Source organism: Oncorhynchus masou, chromosome 18 (assembly GCF_036934945.1).
Source record: "Oncorhynchus masou masou isolate Uvic2021 chromosome 18, UVic_Omas_1.1, whole genome shotgun sequence".
Lineage (NCBI taxonomy): Eukaryota > Metazoa > Chordata > Actinopteri > Salmoniformes > Salmonidae > Oncorhynchus > Oncorhynchus masou.
The window spans coordinates 52,191,712-52,216,095 of NC_088229.1; the positions used below are offsets into that span (position 1 = coordinate 52,191,712).

Below are 24,384 nucleotides of genomic sequence, written 5' to 3' on the forward strand. Positions count from 1 at the left end.
ATTCCACGCTTCAAGATTGCTTCCACATAGCGTCGAACAACAACATTGATGAATATGCTGATTTGGTGAGCGAGTTTATTAGCAAGTGCATCAGTGATGTTGTACCCATAGCGTCTATTAAAACATTCCCCAACCAGAAACCGTGGATTGATGGCAAATTTTGTGCAAAACTGAAAGTGCGAACCACTGCTTTTAATCAGGGTAAGGTGACCAGAAACATGACCGAATACAAACAGTGTAGCTATTCCCTCTGCAAGGCAATCAAACAAGCTAAGCGTCAGTATAGAGACGAAGTAGAGTCACAATTCAATGGCTCAGACACAAGAGGTATGTGGCAGGGTCTACAGTCAATCACGGACTACAAAAGAAAAACCAGCCCAATCGCGGACCACGATGTCTTCCTCCCAGACAGACTAAAGAACTTCTTTGCTCGCTTTGAGGACAATACAGTGCCACTGACACGGCCCGCTACCAAAACTTGCGGGCTCTCCTTCACTGCAGCCAATGTGAGTAAAACATTTAAACGTGTTAACCCTCGCAAGGCTGCAGGCCCAGACGGCATCCCCAGCTGCGTCCTCAGAGCATGCGCAGACCAGCTGGCTGGTGTGTTTACGGACATATTCAATCAATCCTTATCCTAGTCTGCTATTCCAACATGCTTCAAGAGGGCCACCATCTTTCCTCTTCCCAAGAAAGCTAAGGTAACTGAGCTAAATGACTACCACCCCGAGGCACTCACTTCCATCATCACGAAGTGCTTTGAGAGACTAGTCAAGGACCATATCACCTCCACCCTACCTGACACCCTAGACCCACTCCAATTTGCTTATCGCCCCAATAGGTCCACAGACGACACAATCGGCATCACACTGCCCTAACCCATCTGGACAAGAGGAATACCTATGTAAGAATGCTTTTCATCGATTACAGCTCAGCATTTAACACCATAGTACCCTCCAAACTCGTCATCGAGCTTGAGATCCTGGGTCTCAACCCCGCCCTGTGCAACTGGGTACTGGAATTCCTGACAGGCCACCCCCAGGTGGTGAGGGTAGGAAACAACATCTCCACCCGCTGATCCTCAACACTGGGGCCCCAGAAGGGTGCATTTTCAGCCCTCTCCGGAACTCTCTGTTCACCCACGACTGCGTGGCCATGCACGCCTCCAACTCAATCATCAAGTTTGCAGATGACACTACAGTGGTAGGCTTGATTACCAACAACAATGAGACGGCCTACAGGGAGGAGTTGAGGGCCCTCAGAGTGTGGTGTCAGGAAAATAACCTCACACTCAATGTCCACAAAACAAAGGAGATGATTGTGAACTTCAGGAAACAGCAGAGGGAGCAGCCCCCTAACCATCGATGGGACAGTAGTGGAGAGGGTGGAAAGTTTTGAATTCCTCGGCGTACACATCACTGACAAACTGAAATGGTCCACCCACACAGACAGCGTGGTTAAAAGAAGGCACATCAGGGCTAATTGTACCTCAGGAGGCTGAAACTTAGCTTGTCACCAAAAACACTCAACCTTTTACAGATGCACAATCGAGAGCATCCTGTCGGGCTGTATCACCGCCTGGTAAGGCATCTGCTCTGCCCATAACTGTAAGGCTCTCCAGAGGGTAGTGAGGTCTGCACAATGCATCACTGGGGGCAAACTGCCTGCCCTACAGGACAACTACACTACCCGATGTCACAGGAAGGCAAAAAAGATCATCAAGGACAACAACCACCCGAGCCACTGCCTGTTCACCCCGTGATCATCCAGAAGACGTGGTCAGTACAGGTGCATCAAAGTCGTGACCGAGAGACTGAAAAACAGCTTCTATCTCAAGGACATCAGACTGTTAAACAGCCATCACTAACACTGAGTGGCTGCTGCCAACATACTGACTCAACTCTAGCCACTTTAATAGTGGAAAAATTGATGTAATAAATGTATCACTAGCCACTTTAAACAATGCCACTTTATATAATGTTTACACACCCTACATTACTCATCTCATATGTATATACTGTACTCTATGCCATCTACTGCATCTTGATGTAATAAATGTATCACTAGCCACTTTAAACAATGCCACTTTATATAATGTTTACATACCCTACATTACTCATCTCATATGTATATACTGTACAATATACCATCTATTGCATCTTGCCTATGCCGTTCAACCATCACTCATTCATATATTTTTATGTACATATTCTTATTCATTCCTTTACACTTGTGTGTATAAGGTAGTTGTTGTGAAATTGTTAGGTTAGATTACTTGTTAGATATTACTGCATGGTCGGAACTAGGAGCACAAGCATCTGCTAACCATATGTATGTGACAAACAAAATTGGATTTGATTTGAAAATGTTTTTTATTTTTAATACATTTGCAAAATTTTCTAAAAACCTGTTTTTGCCTTGTCATTTTGGACTATTATGTGTATATATATATATATATATATATATATATATATATATATATATATATATATATATATGAACAAAATTGCTTTCTACATTAGAACTTGTTTGGTTATTTGTGTATTGTTTAGTAATTGTTATTGGCTAGGTATTATTAATGCACTGTTGGAACTAGAAGCACAAGCATTTTGCTGACCCTGAATAACGTCTGCAAATCTGCCACTGGAGGCTCCTCAGAGGAGGATCATCTTCCGCAGTGAATTTCATGGAAATCAATAATATTAACATTGAATAAGTAATCCTTTTTAGATAAAACTATACAAAATATGTTCACTGTTTTGCAACGAAGGTCTACAGTAGCCTCAACATCACTCTGTAGGGTAGCACCATAGTGTAGCCAGAGGACAGCTAGCTTCCGTCCTCCTCTTGGTACATTGACTTCAATACAAAACCTAGGAGGCTCATGGTTTTCACCCCCTTCTATAGACCTACACAGTAATTATGACAACTTCTGGTGGATGTCCTCCAACCTATCAGAGTTCTTGCAGCATGAACTGACATGATCAGAGGATCAGAGAATAAATCTAGTACTGAATGCATAAGCTACAGCTAGCTAGCACTGCAGTGCATAAAATGTGGTGAGTAGTTGACTCAAAGAAAGAGAGACAGTTGAACAGTTTTCAACAAATTAATTTCTTCAAAAATTAAGGAGAAGCAAGAGTGAGAGAGAATCATTTTTTTCCACCTTCAGTTTCACTCACTTAGCTAGTAAATGCAGCTGGCTTGTTTAGTTACTCAGCATCCCTTTGTCTGCCGGGTGTTTATGTTAGTTAGCTGGCTATGACTATCTTCTTTTTTTTAAACGTTTAAAAAAATATTTATTTTTATTTTTATTATGAACACAACAAATACAAAAAAAACAGAAATGTACAAACAAGAGTACATAAACCTAACATACAGGGTTATTACATATCAAGAATCATTTTCAATTTGTTAAATACTTTTATGGTGCGTATTGCTTTTTTGTTTTTACATTTACTGAGAATTTAAATATTATTTTGAAATTATATCTTAAATCATGTGAAGAGGGGTTTGTTCTCTGCCCACTTAATTTTATGGATACAGAATCATCCATGAAAGATAAACAAATTAACAATGAAAGTTAAATCAGGGTCCATATCATTTGGATCAAAATAAAACATAACATCGGAGTCTCTCAAATGAACATTAATAGTTGTTTCTTTTAAAATAAAATCTTCTAACTCACTCCAAAATCTTCTGACATAAGAGCAGTCCTGAAATAAATGGTCAAGAGTTTCTGGGTCACAACCACAAAATACACATTTGTTATCAATAACTATTTTAAATCTGTGTATAATAAAGGTCTTTACAGGGTAGATTCTATGAATGAGTTTGTATGATACTTCGTTCACCTTATTAGATATACAATATTTACGAGACAACAACGAAACTTTGTTAAAGTTCACTTGTCCTGGGGCTGCATTCCAGTACATTTTAGCAGAGTGAATAGAAACATTTTGACATAGTTTCCTTATATACATGTTATTACATTTATAGTTTAAAATGTCAATTCCTTCTAATTGTATTGAGGCTACAAATTCCTCAATAGTTTCACTTGGAGTAGTGTTATATTCTCCTAAAAGAAGAATAGCACCTTTAGGGACAGCTCTAACAACAGTTTGATACTCCTCAGGAGTGAATGTAACATGGTGTGTTCTCATAAATGCTGGATAATCATATAGTTGTCCATCATTATTCAATAATTGTTTAACCCAAATAATGTTGTTGTCAAACCAGTTCTGGAAAAAAACAACTTGTTTTTGTATTTTATGTCTTTATTATTCCATATTGTATACCTATGAGGGGAAAAATTGTGTTTGTACATGAGGTTCCAAGTTAGAAGTACATATTTATGAAAGTTTGCAAGCTTAATAGGGATTTTACCCATATCAAAGTTGCATTTTAGTAAGAATTCTAGACCACTAATCTGTTGGAATATTAAATTAGGGATGATATTCCAAATGCAATCCTTATTCCTTAAATAGTTTTGTATCCATTTAATCTTAAATATTATATTAGAGGTTTTAAAATCCTGAGCATTCAACCCTCCCTCACTTTGGGTACTACATATTATTGCTTTTCTTAAATAATGAGGTTAATTCCTCCATATTTAAATAATTTAGTATCAACCATTTTAGTTACTGATAGAGGAACATCCAAGGCAAGGGAGGTATAAACTCATCTGGACAGACCTTCAGATTGTGATAAAAGTACACATCCAGATAAAGACAGATCTCTTAATAACCAGGAGTTAAATCTCTTTCCAATTTTCTCTACAATAGGAGAGACATTTCAGTTGGCCATTTCTTTCTGATCTTTGCTAACTGTAATACCAAGATATGTGATCACATCTTTTACAGGGATATTACAAACTGAGTTCAAGTCACATCTTTTTAACGCAAATAATTAACATCTCCTCATATTCAGAGATAAACCTGATACATGTGTGAAGGTATTAATACACTCATTCCAAGTCAAGTTAAGTTAAGCTTTAGGTTTTATTAATTTATTGCCACTGGGGCCACGCCAGTATAACTGCTTACTGACTAACTAACGTTACTGCATGATTGTAGTGGTTTTACTAACGCATTAGTTCTATTAGCTATGTTGACCTAGGACGTTACTTTAGCTAATACGGGGACAACGATGTAGGCTGTGTGTAGCGGTTATGACATGGTTTGGCTTGGAAAGGTTTTTTGCCTGGTCACATATAGCTGATATGTTGTTCATTAAAGTCCACAATTGAAGGGAAAAGGTGAGAGGAGGAGAGTGCATAGAGACTAGAATGAATACAATGTGGCTGCTATGAAAGTGAACTGTGTTTATGCGTGATCAAGGGTGTATACATTCCACAGATTCTGTTGAAAAACATTTCTTAAACAGAAGAAAACGAAAACGGAGACAAAAATACCAGAATTTGTCCAATAGAAACACTTGTTTGTAACTGATGGACTAATCCTTACACCCGAGCTAAGCTAGATGCTGGCAAGAGTGTGCAAGGCGGTATTGAATGTGTCACTGTCTGTCCATGTGTCACGGTCATCTCAAATGTTTCAAATGTTTCTTGTGTGCACCGACATTGTATACCTTCATTCATAGGCTAGGTTGTACCATCCTCATGATGTGGGTATAGGGAAAATTAGAGTATCATGTAGTAGCCTAAACCGAGCGATGTTACTTTGAATTGGGTGAATGGAATATGAATGACAGTCATCTAAGATGCTGTAGTAGAAATAAGGTCATGCTCATGAAAGAAAATATCATAAACGGAACAGAACGCCTCTGGTGTACGCGACCAATACACTTTGATTTGATACTTCTATTCCTAGAAGAGGTAACAAATCACTCTGCGCCTACCAATGACAAGCTAGAGAGTATAATAAAACGGTCATGGTTGCCTTAGGAAGAGGCCTTCAGGGATTTAAAAAAATATATATTTCACCTTTATTTAACCAGGTAGGCAAGTTGAGAACAAGTTCTTATTTGCAACTGTGACCTGGCCAAGATAAAGCAAAGCAGTTTGACACATACAACAACAACAGAGTTACACATGGAATAAACAATCAATAATAAGGTAGAAAAATCGATAGACTGCATGTGCAAATGAGGTAGGATAAGAGAGGTAAGGCAATAAATAGGTCATGGTGGCGAAGTAATTACAATATAGGAATAAAACACTGGAATGGTAGGATGTGCAGCAGATGAATGTGCAAGTAGAGATACTGGGGTGAAAAGGAGCAAGATAAATCAATAAATACAGTATGGGATGAGGTAGATTGGATGGGCTATTTACAGATGAGCCATATACAGGTGCAGTGATCTGTGAGCTGCTCTGACAGCTGGTGCTAAAGCTAGTGATGGAGGTAGTAAGAGTCTCCAGCTTCAGAGATTTTTGCAGTTCATTAATGTGGTTATATACACTACAACAAAAAGCCATGTCTGTTCCAATCTAGACCGTCCATTTCTATCTGAACAAACCAGGCCATGACGCCCTGACCTCTCTGCTCAGAAAATCAGTAATTTCTACAGATTGCCTCCCTCTCAGGCCCCTCTTGCTCGGTCATGGCTAGAAGGGATCCAGCTTTTGTTAAAATAACGTCAGATTTGACTTTTCGTAGCAGGTTAGAATTTACGCTGCAGGTTAGGAAAATGAATGTAGCATGTTATGAGAATTAGGTTAAGGTTAGGAAAGGGTTAGGGTTAGCTAAAATGCTAAAAATGATCATTTTGATATTAATTTGACAAAAGCTGGATCCCTTCTCTCTCCTCAATTCGCCCTCTCCATTCCTCTTCATTACCTCCCAACCCATCTTTGTATCCCTCTCTCCCTCCTTCATCCTCCCCATCCCTCTTCTCTCTTTCTCCCTACCCGTCCTCTCTACCCCTCTCCCTCTTACCCTTCTTTCATGCCCACATCTTTCCCTCTCTCTTACTCCCTACCATCCTCTCTGCCCTTCCCCCCTACCTTCTCTCTCTCCCTCGCCATCTTCTCTGTTCATCCCCTATATTCCTCCATCCCTCCCCTCTCCAGGATAACAAGCAGTAGAGGAGAGCTTAGAGTGGACAGCCTCCTCCCACTGACATTTGTCTGCCTGCCACTGAACAACATGACATTTCTTACTGGCTATATGGTCCGGGACAAGAGGAATGCCTTTGGTAGTACTTTCTAATACAGAGTGGTCATTGAATAGTAGTCGGACTACAATCTGTTAGTACCATCTGTGGCATGGCACTCTGTTACATGCACACTATACTATATTGCTGCATGCAGTAGTTTTGGGTGGTGAGGGTGGTGAGAGGATTATCATCTGGTCCAGAAGACTAAGCATTAGACAAAGAGGTCTGTACTTTTAGCCAAGTCCCTAAGCATCGGTCTAATGGACATGGTTGCGACAGTGTTAAAAGCCAAAATCGTTGTCTGTTTAAACTTCAGAGGCCTAAATGATAAGCAGTGTGAACAGACTTTTAAAGAGATCGTTAAGATATTTTCTTCAAATCTGTTAAATCTCACTCCTGTAGTTTACGGTCTTGTGTCTCAGGACCACATCAGCCTACTGAGACAAAGCCTATAAGCATTTTAGCTCTGACACAAGTCTTCAGGTCTCAGGCAAGGTTATACTCATCATTATGTTGCGTAGACATACAATAGCCTTTCATAGTGCCTGTCTCTATAACAGATGGTGAACCCCCTCAGCTAAGGTCACAGTATTATATGATAGCACGGTCTTCATTCAGCAGATTTTGACCCCTTGTTGTTGACCCCTCCCTCCCTCCCTCCCCATCTCTCTGTCAATGCCAAGGGTGGAGTCACGCACAAACACACATGCACTCTCCTCTCTTTCCTCTCTCTCGCCATCCCTTTCTCTCTCCCTCACCACCTGTTTGACTGCCTGTAGAGTCAGATGAAGAGTGGATGATTTATCTGTTGTTGTGGGTGATGCCAGAGAGGGGGAAGGCAAGGTCACTCAAAACACAGACCTGGCACCATCTGCCCTTCTACCCAGTGTGTGTGTGTGTGTGTGTGTGTGTGTGTGTGTGTGTGTGTGTGTGTGTGTGTGTGTGTGTGTGTGTGTGTGTGTGTGTGTGTGTGTGTGTTGGTGCGTGACAAAGCCCACGGCCTCACCTGTTATCCTTAAGTAATGGTTGACTGCTCGGTCTGCAATCAAACCTCTTTCCTCTGTCCCTGAAAGTGTCTGAAAAGCAACGAGTTGGTGTAAGCAATGTGATGGCTTATGGCAAGTGGTTTCAAAATATTCTGTAGTATTTAAAAAATAAATATTGTGAGATGACCAGATCACTCTAAGGTCATGTATTGAATCATTCCAGGCCAAAGAGAGCAGGGCAAGGTAAGAATGCAATGTGTGTCCTTGCCATTCCATTGCTGATGTTTCATAATACACCTTTGCAATTCAAATGCAATTTGTATCAATGGATATGATTAGACTGAGAAGTTGACTTTGCATTAACACAGCACACACTTATCAACATGGACCCCCCCCCCCCCCACAGAACACAAAGACATACTAAATGTATCATTCAACCTACAGTTCCATGGCATTCAATGCTACCTCTAATATCAAATCTAACATAAAGCAGCTATAGCAAACTAAATAGATTTGATTTAAAGAGTACATATGGCATTCTATAAACCCACTACACTTGTTTTTGTACAATCTAGCATTTGGAGAATCCTAGCAGGTTTCACAAGAACATACACAAGGCTGAGCATCCCTGCAGCTTTCACATAAAGGTGGACACACGTTGTATCCCTCAATCTCTTTAATTGCTGAATCCTTCCCTCCTGCTGAGACGTCTGCCAGAATAATTATAAATGAAACAGAATAAGATCCTTACCTTATTCATGCTCTGCTCTGTCTGTGGTGTGTATCTGTGTGGGCGTGTGTGCATTGGCAATCCCTCCTTTGGGTTGGTGCCTAGCGCTGTGTCTTGATTCCTGTGTAAACCTGCCATTAGCTTCCCTGCTATCTGTATCACTCTCTCCTCCTCCTCACACAGACACGCGTGCAGCACTGCACTTCGCTGGTCCTCCCTTTCTATCTCTCGCTCAGGCTCCTCCCTCCCCCTATCTGTCTATCTTCATTATATCACTCAGGCCGTTCCTCTCGCTCTCCCTCTTCCTCTCACACACATACAGACGCATGGATGCAGGATCTGTGGTCCACCCCTTTCCTCCCACTCTTTCTCTAGCTGCTTCACCAATGCTGCTGATTGTGACATGCTTGAGCTGATAAGCAGATTTGACATGTGGGGGTAGTAGAACTAAAACATGCCTATGAGTCATTATGGGGTGGCAGGTTGCCTAGCGGTTAAGAGCGATGGGCCAGTAGCTGAAACACCGCTGGTTCGAATCCCAAACAGACTAGGTGAAAAATCTGTCGATGTGCCCTTGAGCAAGGCACTTCATCCTAATTGCTCCTGTAAATCGATCTGGATAAGAGTGTCTGCTAAATGAAACACTAAGAAAAATGGGTTCAAAAAGGGTTCTTCGGCTGTCCCTATAGGGAGAACCTTTTTGGTTCCAGGTAGAACCCTCTGGAAAGGGTTCTACCTGGAACCAAAAGGGTTCTACCTGGAAATAAAAAGGGTTCTTTAAAGTGTTCTCCTATGGGGACAGCCTAAAAACACTTTTAGGTTCTAGATAGCACCTTTATGGTTCTAAATTTACCAGTCCCCCTACTTCATTCCTTTTCTGCCCCCCATCCCTCCACTCTTCCATCACCGCACCATCACTCTACTTATCCCTTAACCAACCACTCTGTCCTCCATCTACTCCCTCTCTCTCTTTTAGTGCCCTACACTCATAGGATAACCCTTTGAAGAACCCTTTGTGGTTCCAGGTATAATTTTGGGGGTTTCCAGGTAGAACCCTTTCCACAGAGGGTTCTACATGGAACCAAAAAGGGTTCTACTTGGAACCAAAAAGGGTTCTACCTGGAACCAAAAAGGGTTCTCCTATGGGGACAGTCGAAGAACCCTTTTGAAGTGTAGTTACAGTCCACTCAGTCAAAAGGAGAAGCCTTGATGTGATAAGACATTTATGATGGCAGGATGAGAGGAGGGAAAGGCAGAGGAGGACAGGGGAGGAGAGGTGAGAAGAGGAAGGGAAGGGAGTTGCAAAGTGCTGGAGTCATTGCTCTTGTTACCCCATCAGTAATCATTAAGGCGTGGCTATGTGGTTAGTGTAGGGCTGTAGGCTTTTATGGCTGAGCAGGGAAGCAGCCACGTTCAGTGGGTCACAGCAAACACTACATGGGTATCAGGGTCATCCTACTCAGATGACACCAGTGTGAGTCTCTATGCTGATTGCTTGGCAAATGTGTGGAGTGGACAGACAAACACAAAAAGGGATGCAGAGAATGAGAGAGGGGAAGGAGAGAGAGGGAGAGAGTATATGTGTATATGTAGTCTACTGTATTGTGGAGTGGTGGCCAATGTCTTGTTGCTAATACTAACATAATTACCATCCATATTGTCCTTCATCCAAACAATTCATAATTCATAATTATGGCCCTGTGTTTTGGTTAATCATGTCACATGACCGGGATTTTTAAAGCCTTTTCTAGAAATGAGAATTATACCAAAAATGAAAGAAACTGTCTGAGGATGGTGCTGGACCATCTGACATAAAAAAAGGGGACAGATTGATGAAAAAGCTTTAAATAAAGCAACAAATTCAGGTCATGTGACATTATTAAGCAATACACAGGGCCCGTCTCATAATTGATGGGATGAAGAAATCGAAGGTCAGGTTGCCAAGGTTCATCTCCAAGAACACTTATGAAACTCAACAACAAACGGTTTAATCATACAGTATCAAACAAGATAATTTACAACATCATATACATCAACAGTTTGTTTCGCTTTATGACGAGAGTCAATCAAATATCATTAATCACAGATTGTAATCATAAAAATATAGCCTTAGTTATAAAGACTTATAACTAAGGCACATCATTCTAGAAACATCCGTTCTACCGTTCACCCACTATCGCATCACTTCCTTTAACTGCTCTGGGCCCCAGTTTCCCGATAGCAATGGAACTTAATGAGTGTTTTATTGATGCATTGTTCTCACAACGGCTGAAGATGTAACATGCGTTTCCAGAACACCATGTAGAGTTAATGTTCACTCAGTGTTACGTTGGAGAATATGTCCATACTGATAGGATCAAAAGAAAGCCAGCACTGCTCTCAGATCAGCTTTCTCCATTCAAATCTTACCTTTAAATTAGAAGTATTCCACAAGACTGACGAGGGATCAGCTCCTAGAGACATTATTCTAATGCTTACCCGATAATAATCCACTAAATCACATATTTGGCACATCATTGCATCATGAAATATATTGAGGAAAAAATGACAGTAGGTTAGCTTTAATAACCTATTTTCCAACCAGGGAAAGGTGGGGGAGGTATGATTAGTCCAGTGTTAGTCCGAGTGTTCAGTTTAGTCCTGTTGTTTTGTCCACTGATTTGCCTGGTGTGGAGGTCAAATGAAGGAGTCTGCTGGGGTGGGTGGGTAAGTGGGATCCTGTCGAAAGAGCAGTAGAATGAAGACAGACAGTATTTGATCTTGTGTGTTTAAAGATTTGAACGTGTTTGACGTGTGCTTGATGTAGCTTGGAGTTTATTTGAAACTAGAAAGTATTATTAAGTAGTCTACCTAGGTCTACAACTTATTCCTGCCGTTATGCATAAAGATGACATCAATACACCAAAGAGCAAACGAAAACAATAAAACACATATTCTACTGTAGAATGCAGAGATGGAATGCACCCTTTATTTCTTGAACACTCACCGAGAACATTGGGTTTATGAAACTGTCGTCGGCATTGTCATCAGGAATGGGTTCGAACTGAAGAGGGTGATGTGAAAAAAAACAATTATTAGCATTCAGGTAAATTAACATGAACTTATATCTCAAACATAGACATCATATGACCATATTCATGTACGCATGATATTTACAGTATTTTCATAGTATGGTATACACAGAGAGAGCTGTACACTACAATTAAAACATGACAGTACTCATCGTCATATATAATTTTCACAAAGTGCAGAGTAGTATCCACGTCTAATTGTCCTTTATCATCTCCATGGATACCTTTAGTGACTCGTCGCGGACTGGTTCCTCGGGAGTCAGTTCCTCATCTGGATTCTCAAAGGCCCCCTAACATGTCAGCCAAAAGAAAAATGGTATAAAAGCCTGAACTGTAAAGATTTTACTCTATTGTCTGATATTTTAAAGGGATAGTTCACCTCAAAATCAAAACTTGTCAGTCTGTTTGAGTTACATTTAAAGGGATAATTCGCCCTATGTCAAAAGTCAGCTAAAACTTTAAAAAGCTAACTATCCCATGAAAATGAATACAAGCTGATCAGCTTTTATTTTAGATGTGAACTATAACTAGCCCCTAAATGTTTGTTTTTTCAAATGGTGCCTACCTCGACTGATAAAGTATTAGCAGGTGTGGCGCTAGCGTCAGGCTCAGGGTCAGGCTCAGCTATCACACGAACCTCAGCATACAACGGGTTCTCAATGTTCTCCTATAGAACCAAGGACATCATAAAGAACACGCAAGATACAGTCGACAGGGTGGTCTTCCTCATGTTCTATGTTCTGAATGAGATTGGCATACTGCCCTGTGCATGTCCCTAAAAACAATAATAACTTTTTAACGAGCTCTCAATTGAAACTCCAAATCAAGGGTCTTCAATATGGCCCACAAGCTGATTGGATGTGACCCGCAAGTGTTGTCTTAGTAAAAATAAAATCATAGAACTGCTGAAATCCACATTGGGATGATTTAACAGAATACAGTATATTATAGGGCTCCCAAGTGGCGCAGTGGTCTAAGGCACTGCATCCCTAGTTCGATTCCAGGCTGTATCACATCCGCCCCTGATTGGGAGTCCCATAGGGCGGAGCACAATTGGCCCAGCATCGTCCAGGTTTGGCCGGTGTAGGCCGTCATTGTAAATAAGAATTTGCTCTTAACTGACATGCCTAGTTAAATAAAAGGTTACATAGTACTTATATTAGCTAATAAAGTATATTTGGTGCATTGACCATTGCTGTCCCATTGGGCACAAGGATGGCAGTAGTGATGCCGTTAGGGGCAGGTCTCTCATCCCCCTCAGCTGCATAGGCGGGGTTCTCAAAACTCTTCCCCCCTGCCTCCTCCATAGGAACAGCAGTACAGGGCTCCTGATGAGACAATGATGAGACAAAGATGAGACATAGACCGTAAGACTATGTAAAGAGACCCCTTGCATGAACATAAGCTAACCACAGTACTGTAGGCATCTGTGTGCTGGAAAATACTGATTGAAATACTTTAATGTTTTGGTTTTATGGGTTATTAAGAAATCATGATCAGACAAACCGCTTTGATGCTTGGGCCCGGGTCACTCCCCTCCTCCTTTGATGGGTCAGAGCTTTGATATGGGGAACCCCTGAAAATATCCAATAAAAGTACACTTGGTATGAATGAAAGGATTAGGACACAGATATTAGCTCTGTATTATGAGGAAACTTAGCTTTAGCATTAACATCCCTTTAGACTGAGAATCTAATGAGATGGGGGGGCTAGCTTTAGCATTAGCATCCCTTTAGATTTAGAATCTAATGAGATGGGGGGGGGGCTAGCTTTAGCATTAACATCCCTTTAGACTGAGAATCTAATGAGATGGGGGGCTAGCTTTAGCATTAGCATCCCTTTAGATTTAGAATCTAATGAGATGGGGGGGGCTAGCTTTAGCATTAACATCCCTTTAGATTTAGAATCTAATGAGATGGGGGGGCTAGCTTTAGCATTAACATCCCTTTAGATTTAGAATCTAATGAGATGGGGGGGCTAGCTTTAGCATTAGCATCCATTGAGATTTAGAATCTAATGAGATGGGGGGGTGGGCTAGCTTTAGCATTAGCATCCATTGAGATTCTAGTGGGCTAGTGGACGAGATATAGTGTGGCAGTACCTGTGGAACTGTGGCTCACCTGAAGCTAGGCGTACTTGGCATGATGCGGCTTATTGTCTCCGTGACACTGGCCTTCCTCTGGGCAACATAGACCAGACCCCCAAGGAGAAGTACTATCAGTACAGTCACCCCGATGGCTATGCCCACTGGGAGGGAGAGAATGAGAGAGAGAGGGTGAAAGAGAAGGGAGAGAAGGATATGAGGTGAAAGGGAGAAAGACAGAGACAAAGGGGAGATGGAAAGACATTGGCATCTTGTGGTATGGAAAAACAAATATGTATGAACAAAATAACGATGGATCATGGATGAACTGTAGTATGTACCTGAAGATGCGACCACCCCAAATATGTTTATCTCGCAAAAGTCTCCCTGCCATTCTGGAGGACATCTGAGGAAAAAAATGTAACCAATGTTATACAGAGAGAGGTAACGCCGGCAGGGCCCGTACGCTATCCATAATAAGGACAGAGTCACACGTTATGTTCAGGTTATTTGTTGAATTTAAGACTTTTTAATGCCACTTGGAATGCAAATCAATACCAATTTTGAGGTTTGCAAGCGCCACACACCTGCTAATATTCCACTCCATGTTGGCAAAAAGTAGTATTTTTATGTTTGAATTTCACCAAAGGCTATAACCAACAGTACATTATCAGGCAGGTGTTCTATTTTAGCAATGCACATTCTCCTGTAGCCTAACGTATGTAGTAGCATAGTGGTTAGGATATAGATGGCTGAAGCATGGGGTTGCCCATCTGCATTTGTTTAGGCTACCCCAAATGGGCAAATCATTAGCTAAATCACAAACTCTAGGCCTAAGTGTTCAGAATTTTGGCTTCGATACCAATATCAAGTTTAGTATAATTACATTACATTACATTTAAGTCATTTAGCAGACGCTCTTATCCAGAGCGACTTACAAATTGGTGCTCAATATCATAACGAAACCACTGTGAAAATGCCTTAAAGTCAAATATACAGCTATGTTACTGTATAAAACACGTGATCAACTCTCCATCTGGAAATCCAAGCCACTAGGTGTGCAGGCTTTTAATCCTGCACTGCTCAAACACACCCGAGTCAGCTTAACAAGGTCCTGTTGAGCAGTTGGTGTTTTAGAGTTGAGGGTGGAACAAAAGTCTACACAACCAGTAGCTCTCTTGGAGTTATTATGCTATACCGTTAGAACATTAGCCTACAACCAAAAAGCCTAATAAAATAATTCCCTTGTCAGTGAATCAGGTATCAAATGGCTATACTTTGAAGCAAGGTAGCTCTAGCCTGAGTTTTTCCAGTGCCAAGTAAGACATGTTAATGGAATGCATGAATTATATATATGATTTTGATTTGTAATGTTTTTTGTGCATATTGACCAGGGGCAATTGTATGACTAAACAGTACACATACAATCTACGCAGATTGATCAAGATGATGAATATAGGGACAAAGTGGAGGAAAAGAGGTGGATACGAGTTGCATATGAAGCGCTTCTAATGATCACGGATTACCACCAACGCCGCCCTACCGGACGAGCTATACAACTTTTTCTCATGCTTTAAGCAAAACGACTCTGAGCTGCTGAGTAGAGCCCTTGACGACAACAAGGGCTATGTGGTTACGGTTTTCACGGAGGACGTATGCAAGTCATTCAAGCGTGTTAACCCTCGCAAGGCTGCCGGCCCATACGGCATCCCTAGCCACATCCTCAGAACATGTGCAGACCAGTTAGCTGTTGATGGCGCCGACAGACACGACAGCTCTGCTTCTAGCTCCTAAGCAACTCTGCAGTGTTTTGTTTCTTTCTGTGTTATTTCTTACGTTAATAGCCCAGAATATTTTTTCTGTTATTACATACAGCCAGAAATCAGAGGGCGGTTTTGGATATCAGATGGCGGTAACTCACCAGTATTACGACCAGGAATACAACTTTCCCGAATTGGATCCTTCGTTCGTACCCCCCCCAGGGCAATTTAACTTATCCCAGAGGCTGCTTCAAGATACCGTCAGCGGAGAAGAGGTATTCGGAGTAGACTTCTAGTCCAACTCAGGAGGCGTGCACACCATCCACCGCTTCCGAGTATATTATTCGCTAATGATCAGTCTTGGACAACAAAATAGACAAGCTCAGGGCAAGGATTTCCTTCCAGTGAGGCATCAGGGACTGTAACAGTCAGTTTCATGGAATCATGGCTCTCTTGGGATATACTGTCCCCGTCCATACAGCCAGCTCGGTTCTCAGTTCATCATGTAGACAGGAATAAAGAACTCTCCGTGAAGAAGAAAGGTGGGGGTGAATGTTTCATGATGAACTACTCATGGTGTGATTGTGATAACATAGAGAAACTCAAGTCCTTTTGTTCACCCTTCTTAGAATATCTCACAATCAAATGCTGACTGTATTACCTCCCAAGAGAATTCCCTTCAGTTACAGTCCCAGCCGTGTATACTCCCCCTCAAGCCGAAACCACGTCGGCCCTCAAGGAACTACACTGGACTTTATGCAAACTGGAAACCACATATCGTGATTTATTGTAGCTGGGGATTTTAACTAAGCAAATTTGAGGAAAACGCTACCGAAGTTCTGTCAACATATTGACTGTAGTACTCGCTTAGGAAAAACATTAGATCACAGCTTCTCACCTTTTCAAGACATCTACAAGGCCCTCACCCACCCTCCCTTCGGCAAATCAGATCACAACTCCATTTTGCTCCTCCCTTCCTATAGGCAGAAACTCAAACAGGAAGTACCCGTGCTAAGGTCTATTCAACATTGGTCTGACCAATCAGAATCCATGCTTCAAGGTTGTTTTGATCACGAGGACTGGGATATGTTCCGGGTAGCCTCCGAGAATAACATTGACGTTTACCCGGACACGGTGACTGAGTTCATCAGGAAGTGTATAGGGGATGTTGTTCCCACGGTGTCTATTAAAATCTACCCAAAACAAAAACCGTGGATAGATGGCAGCATTCGCGCAAAACTGAAAGCGCGAACCACCACATTTAACCATGGCAAGGTGACTGGGAATATGATTTGATACAAACAGTGTAGTTATTCCCTCCGTTAGGCAATCAAACAAAGCAAAACGTCAGTATAGAGACAAAGTGGAGTTGCAATTCAACGGCTCAGACACGAGTCATATGTGGTAGGGTTTACAGACAATCACGGATTACAAAGGAAAAACCAGCCACGTCACGGACACCGACGTCTTGCTCCCAGACGAGCTAAACACCTTCTTCGCCCGTTTTGAGGATAACACAGAGCCACCGACGCTGCCCGCTCCCAATGACTGTGGGCTCTCGTTCTCCGTGGCCGACGTGAGTACGACAATTAAGAGTGTTACCCCTTGCAAGGCTGCCGGCCCAGACGACATCCCTAGCCGCTTCCTCATGAGCAGGCGCAGACCAGCTGGCTGTAGTGTTTACAAACGTACTCAATCTCTCCCTATTCCCGTCTGCTGTTCCCACTTGCTTCAAGATGTCCAGCATTGTTCCTGCACCCAAGAAAGCAAAGGTAACTGAACTAAATGACTATCGCCCCGTAGCACTCACTTCTGTCATCATGAAGTGCTTTGAGAGGCTCGTTACCTAACACCCTAGACCCACTTCAATTTGCTTACCGCCCCAATAGATCCAGCAAAGCTGTCATCAAGGCGAAGGGTGGCTACTTTGAAAAATCTAAAATATGATTAACACTTTTTTGGTTTCTACATGATTCTATATGTGCTTTTTAATAGTTTTGATGTCTTCACTGCAATGTAGAAAATAGTAAAAATAAAGAAAAACCCTTGAAATAGTAGATGTGTCCAAACTTTTGACTGGTACTGTATGTGAGAATACTTTTTATCGACTACAGCTCGGCCTTCAAAACCATTGTGCCCACTAAGCTCACCACAAAGCGCACAGCCCTGGGACTGAACTCTTCACTATGCAACTGGGTCCTGGACTACCTGACGGGCCGCCCCCAGATGATGAAGGTAGACAACATTACCTCCTCCACATGGGGGCCCCACAAGAGTATGTCCTCAGTCCCCTCCAGTACTCAATGTATACCCACGACTGCATGGCCTCACACAGTTCCAACTCCCTCATCAAGAGTGCTGATGACTCGACAGTAGTAGGCCTGATTACCAACAACGATGAGATGGCCTACAGGGAGGAGGTAGGCACTGATGGTGTGGTGCCAGGTAAAAAACCTCTTAACGTCAGCAAAACAAAAGGAGCCGATTGTGGACTTCCGGAGGAACCAGGCTGGGCATGCCCCCATCCTCATCAATGGGGCCGCTGTGAAGACTGTCAAAAAGTTCCTCAGTGTACACATCTCCAAAGAGCTGAAATGGTCAAACCACACTAACACTGTGGTGAAAGAAGGAACGACAGCCACTCGAACCTCAGGAGGCTGAAGAAATTCGGCCTGTCCCAGAAGGCCCTCGCATCAAAAACATACAGTCGGACCACATCACAGACTGGTACGACGACTCCAACGCCGCTGACCGCAAGGCTCTACAGAGGGTGGTATGCTCAGCTGAACGCACCATTGGTTGCACACTGCCAGCTCTTCAAGACACCTACCAGACCAGGTGTCGCAGGAAGGCCAAGAAGTTTATCAGGGACCTCAGCCACCCGAACCACGGCCTGTTCTCCCCGCTTCCATCACTCAGCTGCGGGAAGTATAGGAGCATCATGGCTAAAAATAACAGACTGACCAATAGGTTCTACCCCCAGAATAGCCACCACTAGCCAGCTGCTGAATAGCCACCACTAGCCAGCTACATGCTCTCAATGACATACTCTGTTTATAAAGTGGTCTTATTTCCTCTGTATTGACAGTAGAGAAAAAATTGTTACACTCCCATAAATCTGAGACACTCCTCTTTTTTTAACAACAGTATAAGTAGTTTTTTTTTAACTGTCTTTCACACAATTGCATTTTGAAATGTTGCTCAACTGTCGGTATGCTTGCACGTATCAGAATACATCTCTCCCTTCACTCCATGTTTAAATAGGTGAGCGGAAGTGAGAGCCAGGACAAAACAGGGACAGGGCAGATACATACTTTCTTTGCAGGAAGTAGATTAATTAAAGCACATTATTGTTGACCAAATAATAGCTTTTAGAGCCAAAACATCTGCAGGAAATGACCGAAATGACAGATGTACGCACATTTGCTTCGATAAGAGGGCAATGTTCGTGTTGTCTATCAAATTGTATAGGCTTATTAGGCTACTATTGCTAGGCTACTATACTATTGCTACTTATTAGGCTACTTATTATTGCTCTCATCTCTCTTCTCTGGCAACGGACCGACTCGCACTGGCACACGCACCTGATGTGCGCACACAGACGTGGTTGGATAGCTCTTCAACATCTTTTCGAAAGTGTGCCTCAGGTATTATTATTTTTTATTTTTTTGCCGTGGTGGCAACAATTAAAACCTCTACAGGATTGGTGGGTCCCCAATGGGACAGTTGAGCTAACGTAGGCTAATGCGATTAGCATAAGCTTGTAAGTAACAAGAACATTTCCCAGGACATAGACATATTTGATATTGGCAGAAAGCTTAAATTCTTGTTAATCTAATCTAAATAATATCATGCTATTGTTTGAGGACAGTGCACAGTTATGAACTTGAAAAGTTATTAATAAACCAATTAGTCACATTTGGCCAGTCTCGATACAACATTTTGAAAGGAAATGCAATGGTTCATTGTATCAGTCTAAAACTTTGCACATACACTGCTACCAACTAGTGGCCAAAATCTAAATTCTGCCTGGGCTGGAATAATACATTATGGCCTTTCCCTTGCATTTCAAAGATGATGGTACAAAACCAATACAAAAAAACACATGTTTTTTTCTTTGTATTATCTTTTACCAAATCTAATGCGTTTTATTGTCCTACATTAATTTCACATTTCCACAAACTTCAAAGTGTTTCCTTTGAAATGGTATCAAGAATATGCATATCCTTGCTTCAGCTCCTGAGTAACAGCTATTTAGATTTGGATATGTAATTTTAGGCAAAAATTGAAAAAAAGTGGCGGATCCTTAGCAGCAGCACAATATAAAGGAAACACTCTAGTCCTCTCCGTCACATTTGTTAAGACATTTGAAGACTGAATTTAAGACATTTTAGGATTTATTAAGGCTTTTAAATCGGATAAATTCATTTAAGACTAATACTTTTTAAGGACCCGTGGACACTTAAAAATGGCACTAATAGGACAAGTTTATGTAACAGCCAACTTACATGCACATGGCCTTGTTGTCATTAAAGTAGCATGTTCCGCCATTTATACACTGGCATGGAGGGGGCATGGTGGGTGGGGGGTCAAATCCTGACAGAGGTCAGAGTTCAAAGGTTAATACATGGTCAACACTAGTCAGCACAATTTCAGCACAGTTTCCTTCATAGTGTTACTTTCTGTTTAAGGTATTACATCATATCCTGTCTCTGCCCAATACTAATGTTTGGAACAGTGTCTCAAAAACATGTATTTTTGACCCACCTACAGCTATTCCAATTTTGTTGTGGCACACAAAATAGATTAAAAACCTAATGTAGCTAACCACAACAGTCAAACCTAGAGGAACAAGATACAGATAATTGACATTTACAATACAAGACAGAGTCATCAGTCCAAGATGGAGGAGGCATTGGTACCTGCATCACAGTCTGTGTTGCTGCCAGAGACAAAGCTGGATCCCTCGGGGCAGGCGCAGGTGTAGCCTCCAGGTCTGAGCAGACACAAGTGACTACAGGTCCCTTTACAAGGGGTTTTCACTGACAGACACAAGTAAACAATGTCACTTAAACCTAGACGGCATTTTAATTTATTCTCAAACAGGAAACACAAGAGATGTTTGAAGTGTCACTCACTGCCTATTGAGTTGTATCTCTGCTGCTGGTACACACTGATCTGGGTGAGCCAGGGCCCAGCGGTGAGCAGCTTGGTCTTGGTGCCACGGCCAAACTTGTCCTGTCGGAACACTTCCCCTTTCTCCTGTGTGCTCCAGTAAATGTGGTCCTCAAACACACTCACACTGAAAGGGTACCGCACATCTGGGTCCACAGAGACAAACACAGGGGTTAGAAATGACAGGTTACCGATGAAAGAAAATAGGGTTAGAAACCATGTAATGTACCACCTTAAATTTCTTTTCATTTTCAGACCTATAAGTAGTCCAATGTCAAAACGATACAATTCTCCACAAACTTAGATTGAGTGTAATGTCCCTTTAAAGAATTAAAAAAGCATCAAGTTTGAATAGTAAGTCAGCCGACTGTCACAGAGAGGCATGGCAATCGTATGATAGAGTTTTGTACAAGTAAAGCAAACAATAAAAAATAGACTATTTTCAGGCCTCGTGTTTCCCTCCACCCCATGGTGTATTACTCCGCCCTCCAGCCTCACCAATATACAGTGCAGTGCGGCGGTCTTCTCCGGAAGGTAGCACCGACTCAATGCGACTCTCCTTGGCATCGGACCAGTAGACCCGGTCACCGTTGGCGTAGTCGATTGACAGGCCTGTGGGAAAACCCAGGCCGTCGGGCACCAGGACATTCCGGTGCTGCCCGTCCAACCATGAGTACTCGATCTTGGCCGCGGTTCCACGGTCCGCCCAGTACAGCATCCTGGATGAAGATGGTAAAGTGGAAAAGGAAAATGAGGGATAAGTGTTTCACCTTCAGTAGATTTATTTTGCAAAGGGCTTTTCAGACAATGTCAGATTTTTTTTGTCCAAAGAATTCCGAGGTCAACGACAAATATGACCATGTCTCATCCATGACTGCTTGCAAGTCAATTGTGAAAACTGTCGTACTGCGATGATCCATCAATTTTGCAGTTGAACCCAGTTCACATTTTCTGTGTGTATGAATGTTTTGGGACAAAACAATTGTGAGCCTCGCGAAGCATCATCCACAGCACCCAATACAAGCCCCAGACTCATTGCAGTCTACAATGATTCTCACCCCAGTCGAGGATTGACAGCCAAAGCAGAGGGATGGTCAATGTCCGTCTTGACCAGGTGCTTCCTGTAGCGCCCGTCCAGCATGGCCACCTCTACCCTCTTGACTCTCGAGTCCGCCCAGTACAGGTTCCTATTCACAGGAAAATAAAGAACATGTTATGCTATGTCCCAAACATGTTATAGCACTGCATATCAAAGTCATTCACAGCCATTATCATAAATATAACAAGTAATGTGTAGATACCACTGCCATGACAATTTCAGTGATCGATAAATATATTAGCTTAACAGATTACATTACATTTCCATAATGTGAACATTTCAGAATATGAATGAAACACAAAACCACACAGTAGGGGAGTATGCCCAGTTCTTCATTACACAAGGGAAGCTGAACAACAAACAAACAAATAAATAAATAAAAGAGGCGCAGCCATGCCATCCTACCTTCCGACCCAGTCAACAGCGATGCCATCTGGTGTGGTAATGTATTCGATGCCCAGGTCGACAGCGGCGGCAATATTGTTGCTATTGTCATCCACTGTGGGTATATATGCCCTCTTGATGGCGCCTGCCGCATTGTCCTTCCCCTCCACCGTGAAATACACCATACCTGAGAAAGACATGGAGAGCTTACTCAGCTCTCTTTTAACGTGGAGACCTTATTTTTGTCAGGATTATTATTTTTGCATTACTTAGTCACGTTTGAATATAATTAGTAACTTTTTTATGATATTGATGATAATTTTAACTAACATGTTAAACATGTATTTGAATATGTAAGGTTTCTTTAGAAACATAATGTTTCTTTGTAAATAAAAAATAAAAATAAAAAATTAAATTAAAAAATACAAATAAAATAGTATTTTTTAGTATTATCGTAGCTATTTTGTCTGGGTCGTAGGAGGCAGCTAATTTTGTTGGTGTGACATACTGAGTCCAGTGTTGTTGTGGTCCCAGTCATAGTCCAGAGCCATGATGTGCTCTTGCTCCTCGAGGAAGTCATGGTAGGTCTCCATCTGCAAGTTGAACTTCCGGATACGGATATTCTCTGGGAGCAACAGGAGAGGCCCGGCACCTGGGAAGTTTGTGTTGAAGTAGGAAAGAGTTAATTTTTAAAGTTTCCCCATAAAACATTTCTCCAGAAACATCGATAAATTAATAGCAACTGTAATAACAACAATATTGTTACTCATAATAGTATATAATATTATGCAGATTATTTTGACATCCCAAACAGTCAATTTATAGGCCTAAACAGTACTAAAATTAGATAAAAACAACAAACTGTTAATTTGCAAATTAGACAACTGGTCTATAATTAGCAAAATACTTAGAAATTAGCATATTTCTAAAGCAAAGCTTTCTCAGGTCTAAACAACAGTATGGTAGAGGTGTGAACTCACCCTCAGCTTCACACTGGTTGCCATTGCCCACTTTGCGGTACCCGGGGGCACACACACAGTCGTACCCGCCCTTGGTGTTCTTGCAGACCTGCGGGCAAGTCCCATGTACCTCACACTCGTTGATATCTGGGGAAAATTTCGGTAGAAAGTTAAGTAACTATATGTGCTTGTTATTGTTTATAGGGTAGCAAGGTCTAGGTAGGGGTGGGTGCATGTCAGGAAGTGAGTTTGCCCTCCATATTGTAAACATGGACTTAAATGTTATTTTCTCAGCAAAACATGTTTTGGACAAAGAATTGACCAATACTGTATACAACCACAAAAAGGAGTTGTACTAATGCTGCTTTTTTACAACAAACACTTTGATTCATGTTCTTTCAGAGGGTTATCTACGCTGCGTTGATTGTGTTTCATTGTTTTCAGTGAACAACAACTCTACAAGGACGAGATAGAATGAAAGCAACGATCCAGTTAATAAACAATATTCATGTTGCTTATGTCTGCGTGGGTGTAGTCTAAGTTGAATGTTGTTTAAGTGAATTCTGGAGTGTGTGTGGCATGTATGTATCGTGATAGGTCAACATATTTTAAACGTGTATTTGTCCATATAGAGACACATCCTATGTGTTTTAATCAAATCAACTATATGCACTGAGCTTGTATGGTGCTTTGAGCGCTCTGTCTGATTAAATAATTAACCTAAGGTCGATGTCCGCGCCCTCGTGGAAATCGAACTCGCATGGTACAAAAATCCCCATTAAAGTCTGTCAGTTTAAGCTAGAGATATCAATTTGACATTGGACGCATCTCAGTCCACCGCATCCGTCTAAGCAACACTTCCGGAGCTGCAGTGAAAGGTGATAGAACTAGAGCGGTGTTTGTCCGAACACGACGACCCAAAGATCGGTATACTCACAAAATAGTCTGTAGCGTCCCAATGGTTTGGCCTAGAAGCTATTATGACCCCTCTATGGAAAGACGAGAATCTTGCTCTATG

The 24,384-nt window shown here is 41.8% G+C and overlaps 2 protein-coding genes across 3 annotated transcripts in view; both read right to left on the minus strand.

Annotated features, from left to right (window-relative positions):
• mpp3b (MAGUK p55 scaffold protein 3b) overlaps nucleotides 1-9,071 on the minus strand; it is a 29,869-nt gene extending 20,798 nt beyond the window's left edge. The window contains exons 1-2 of one of the 2 annotated variants that reach the window (XM_064923649.1): nucleotides 8,857-9,071; nucleotides 8,126-8,195 (exon numbers count right to left, since the gene is read on the minus strand). The gene's annotated coding sequence lies outside the window, so the exon portion shown is untranslated. The remainder of the gene's footprint in view (nucleotides 1-8,125; nucleotides 8,196-8,856) is intronic. The other variant, XM_064923648.1, reaches the window with a different exon arrangement.
• Nucleotides 9,072-10,807: 1,736 nt separating this feature from the next.
• The window catches only part of lrp2b (low density lipoprotein receptor-related protein 2b), a 108,594-nt gene continuing 95,017 nt past the window's right edge, over nucleotides 10,808-24,384 (minus strand). Inside the window, 16 exon segments of the mRNA XM_064923650.1 lie at nucleotides 10,808-11,553; nucleotides 11,822-11,878; nucleotides 12,131-12,196; nucleotides 12,472-12,573; nucleotides 13,097-13,234; nucleotides 13,413-13,482; nucleotides 14,027-14,153; nucleotides 14,331-14,395; nucleotides 20,258-20,345; nucleotides 20,672-20,791; nucleotides 20,888-21,070; nucleotides 21,423-21,643; nucleotides 21,983-22,111; nucleotides 22,429-22,594; nucleotides 22,916-23,059; nucleotides 23,388-23,513. Coding sequence (XP_064779722.1) covers nucleotides 11,512-11,553; nucleotides 11,822-11,878; nucleotides 12,131-12,196; nucleotides 12,472-12,573; nucleotides 13,097-13,234; nucleotides 13,413-13,482; nucleotides 14,027-14,153; nucleotides 14,331-14,395; nucleotides 20,258-20,345; nucleotides 20,672-20,791; nucleotides 20,888-21,070; nucleotides 21,423-21,643; nucleotides 21,983-22,111; nucleotides 22,429-22,594; nucleotides 22,916-23,059; nucleotides 23,388-23,513 — 1,844 coding nt within the window. The 3' untranslated portion in view covers nucleotides 10,808-11,511.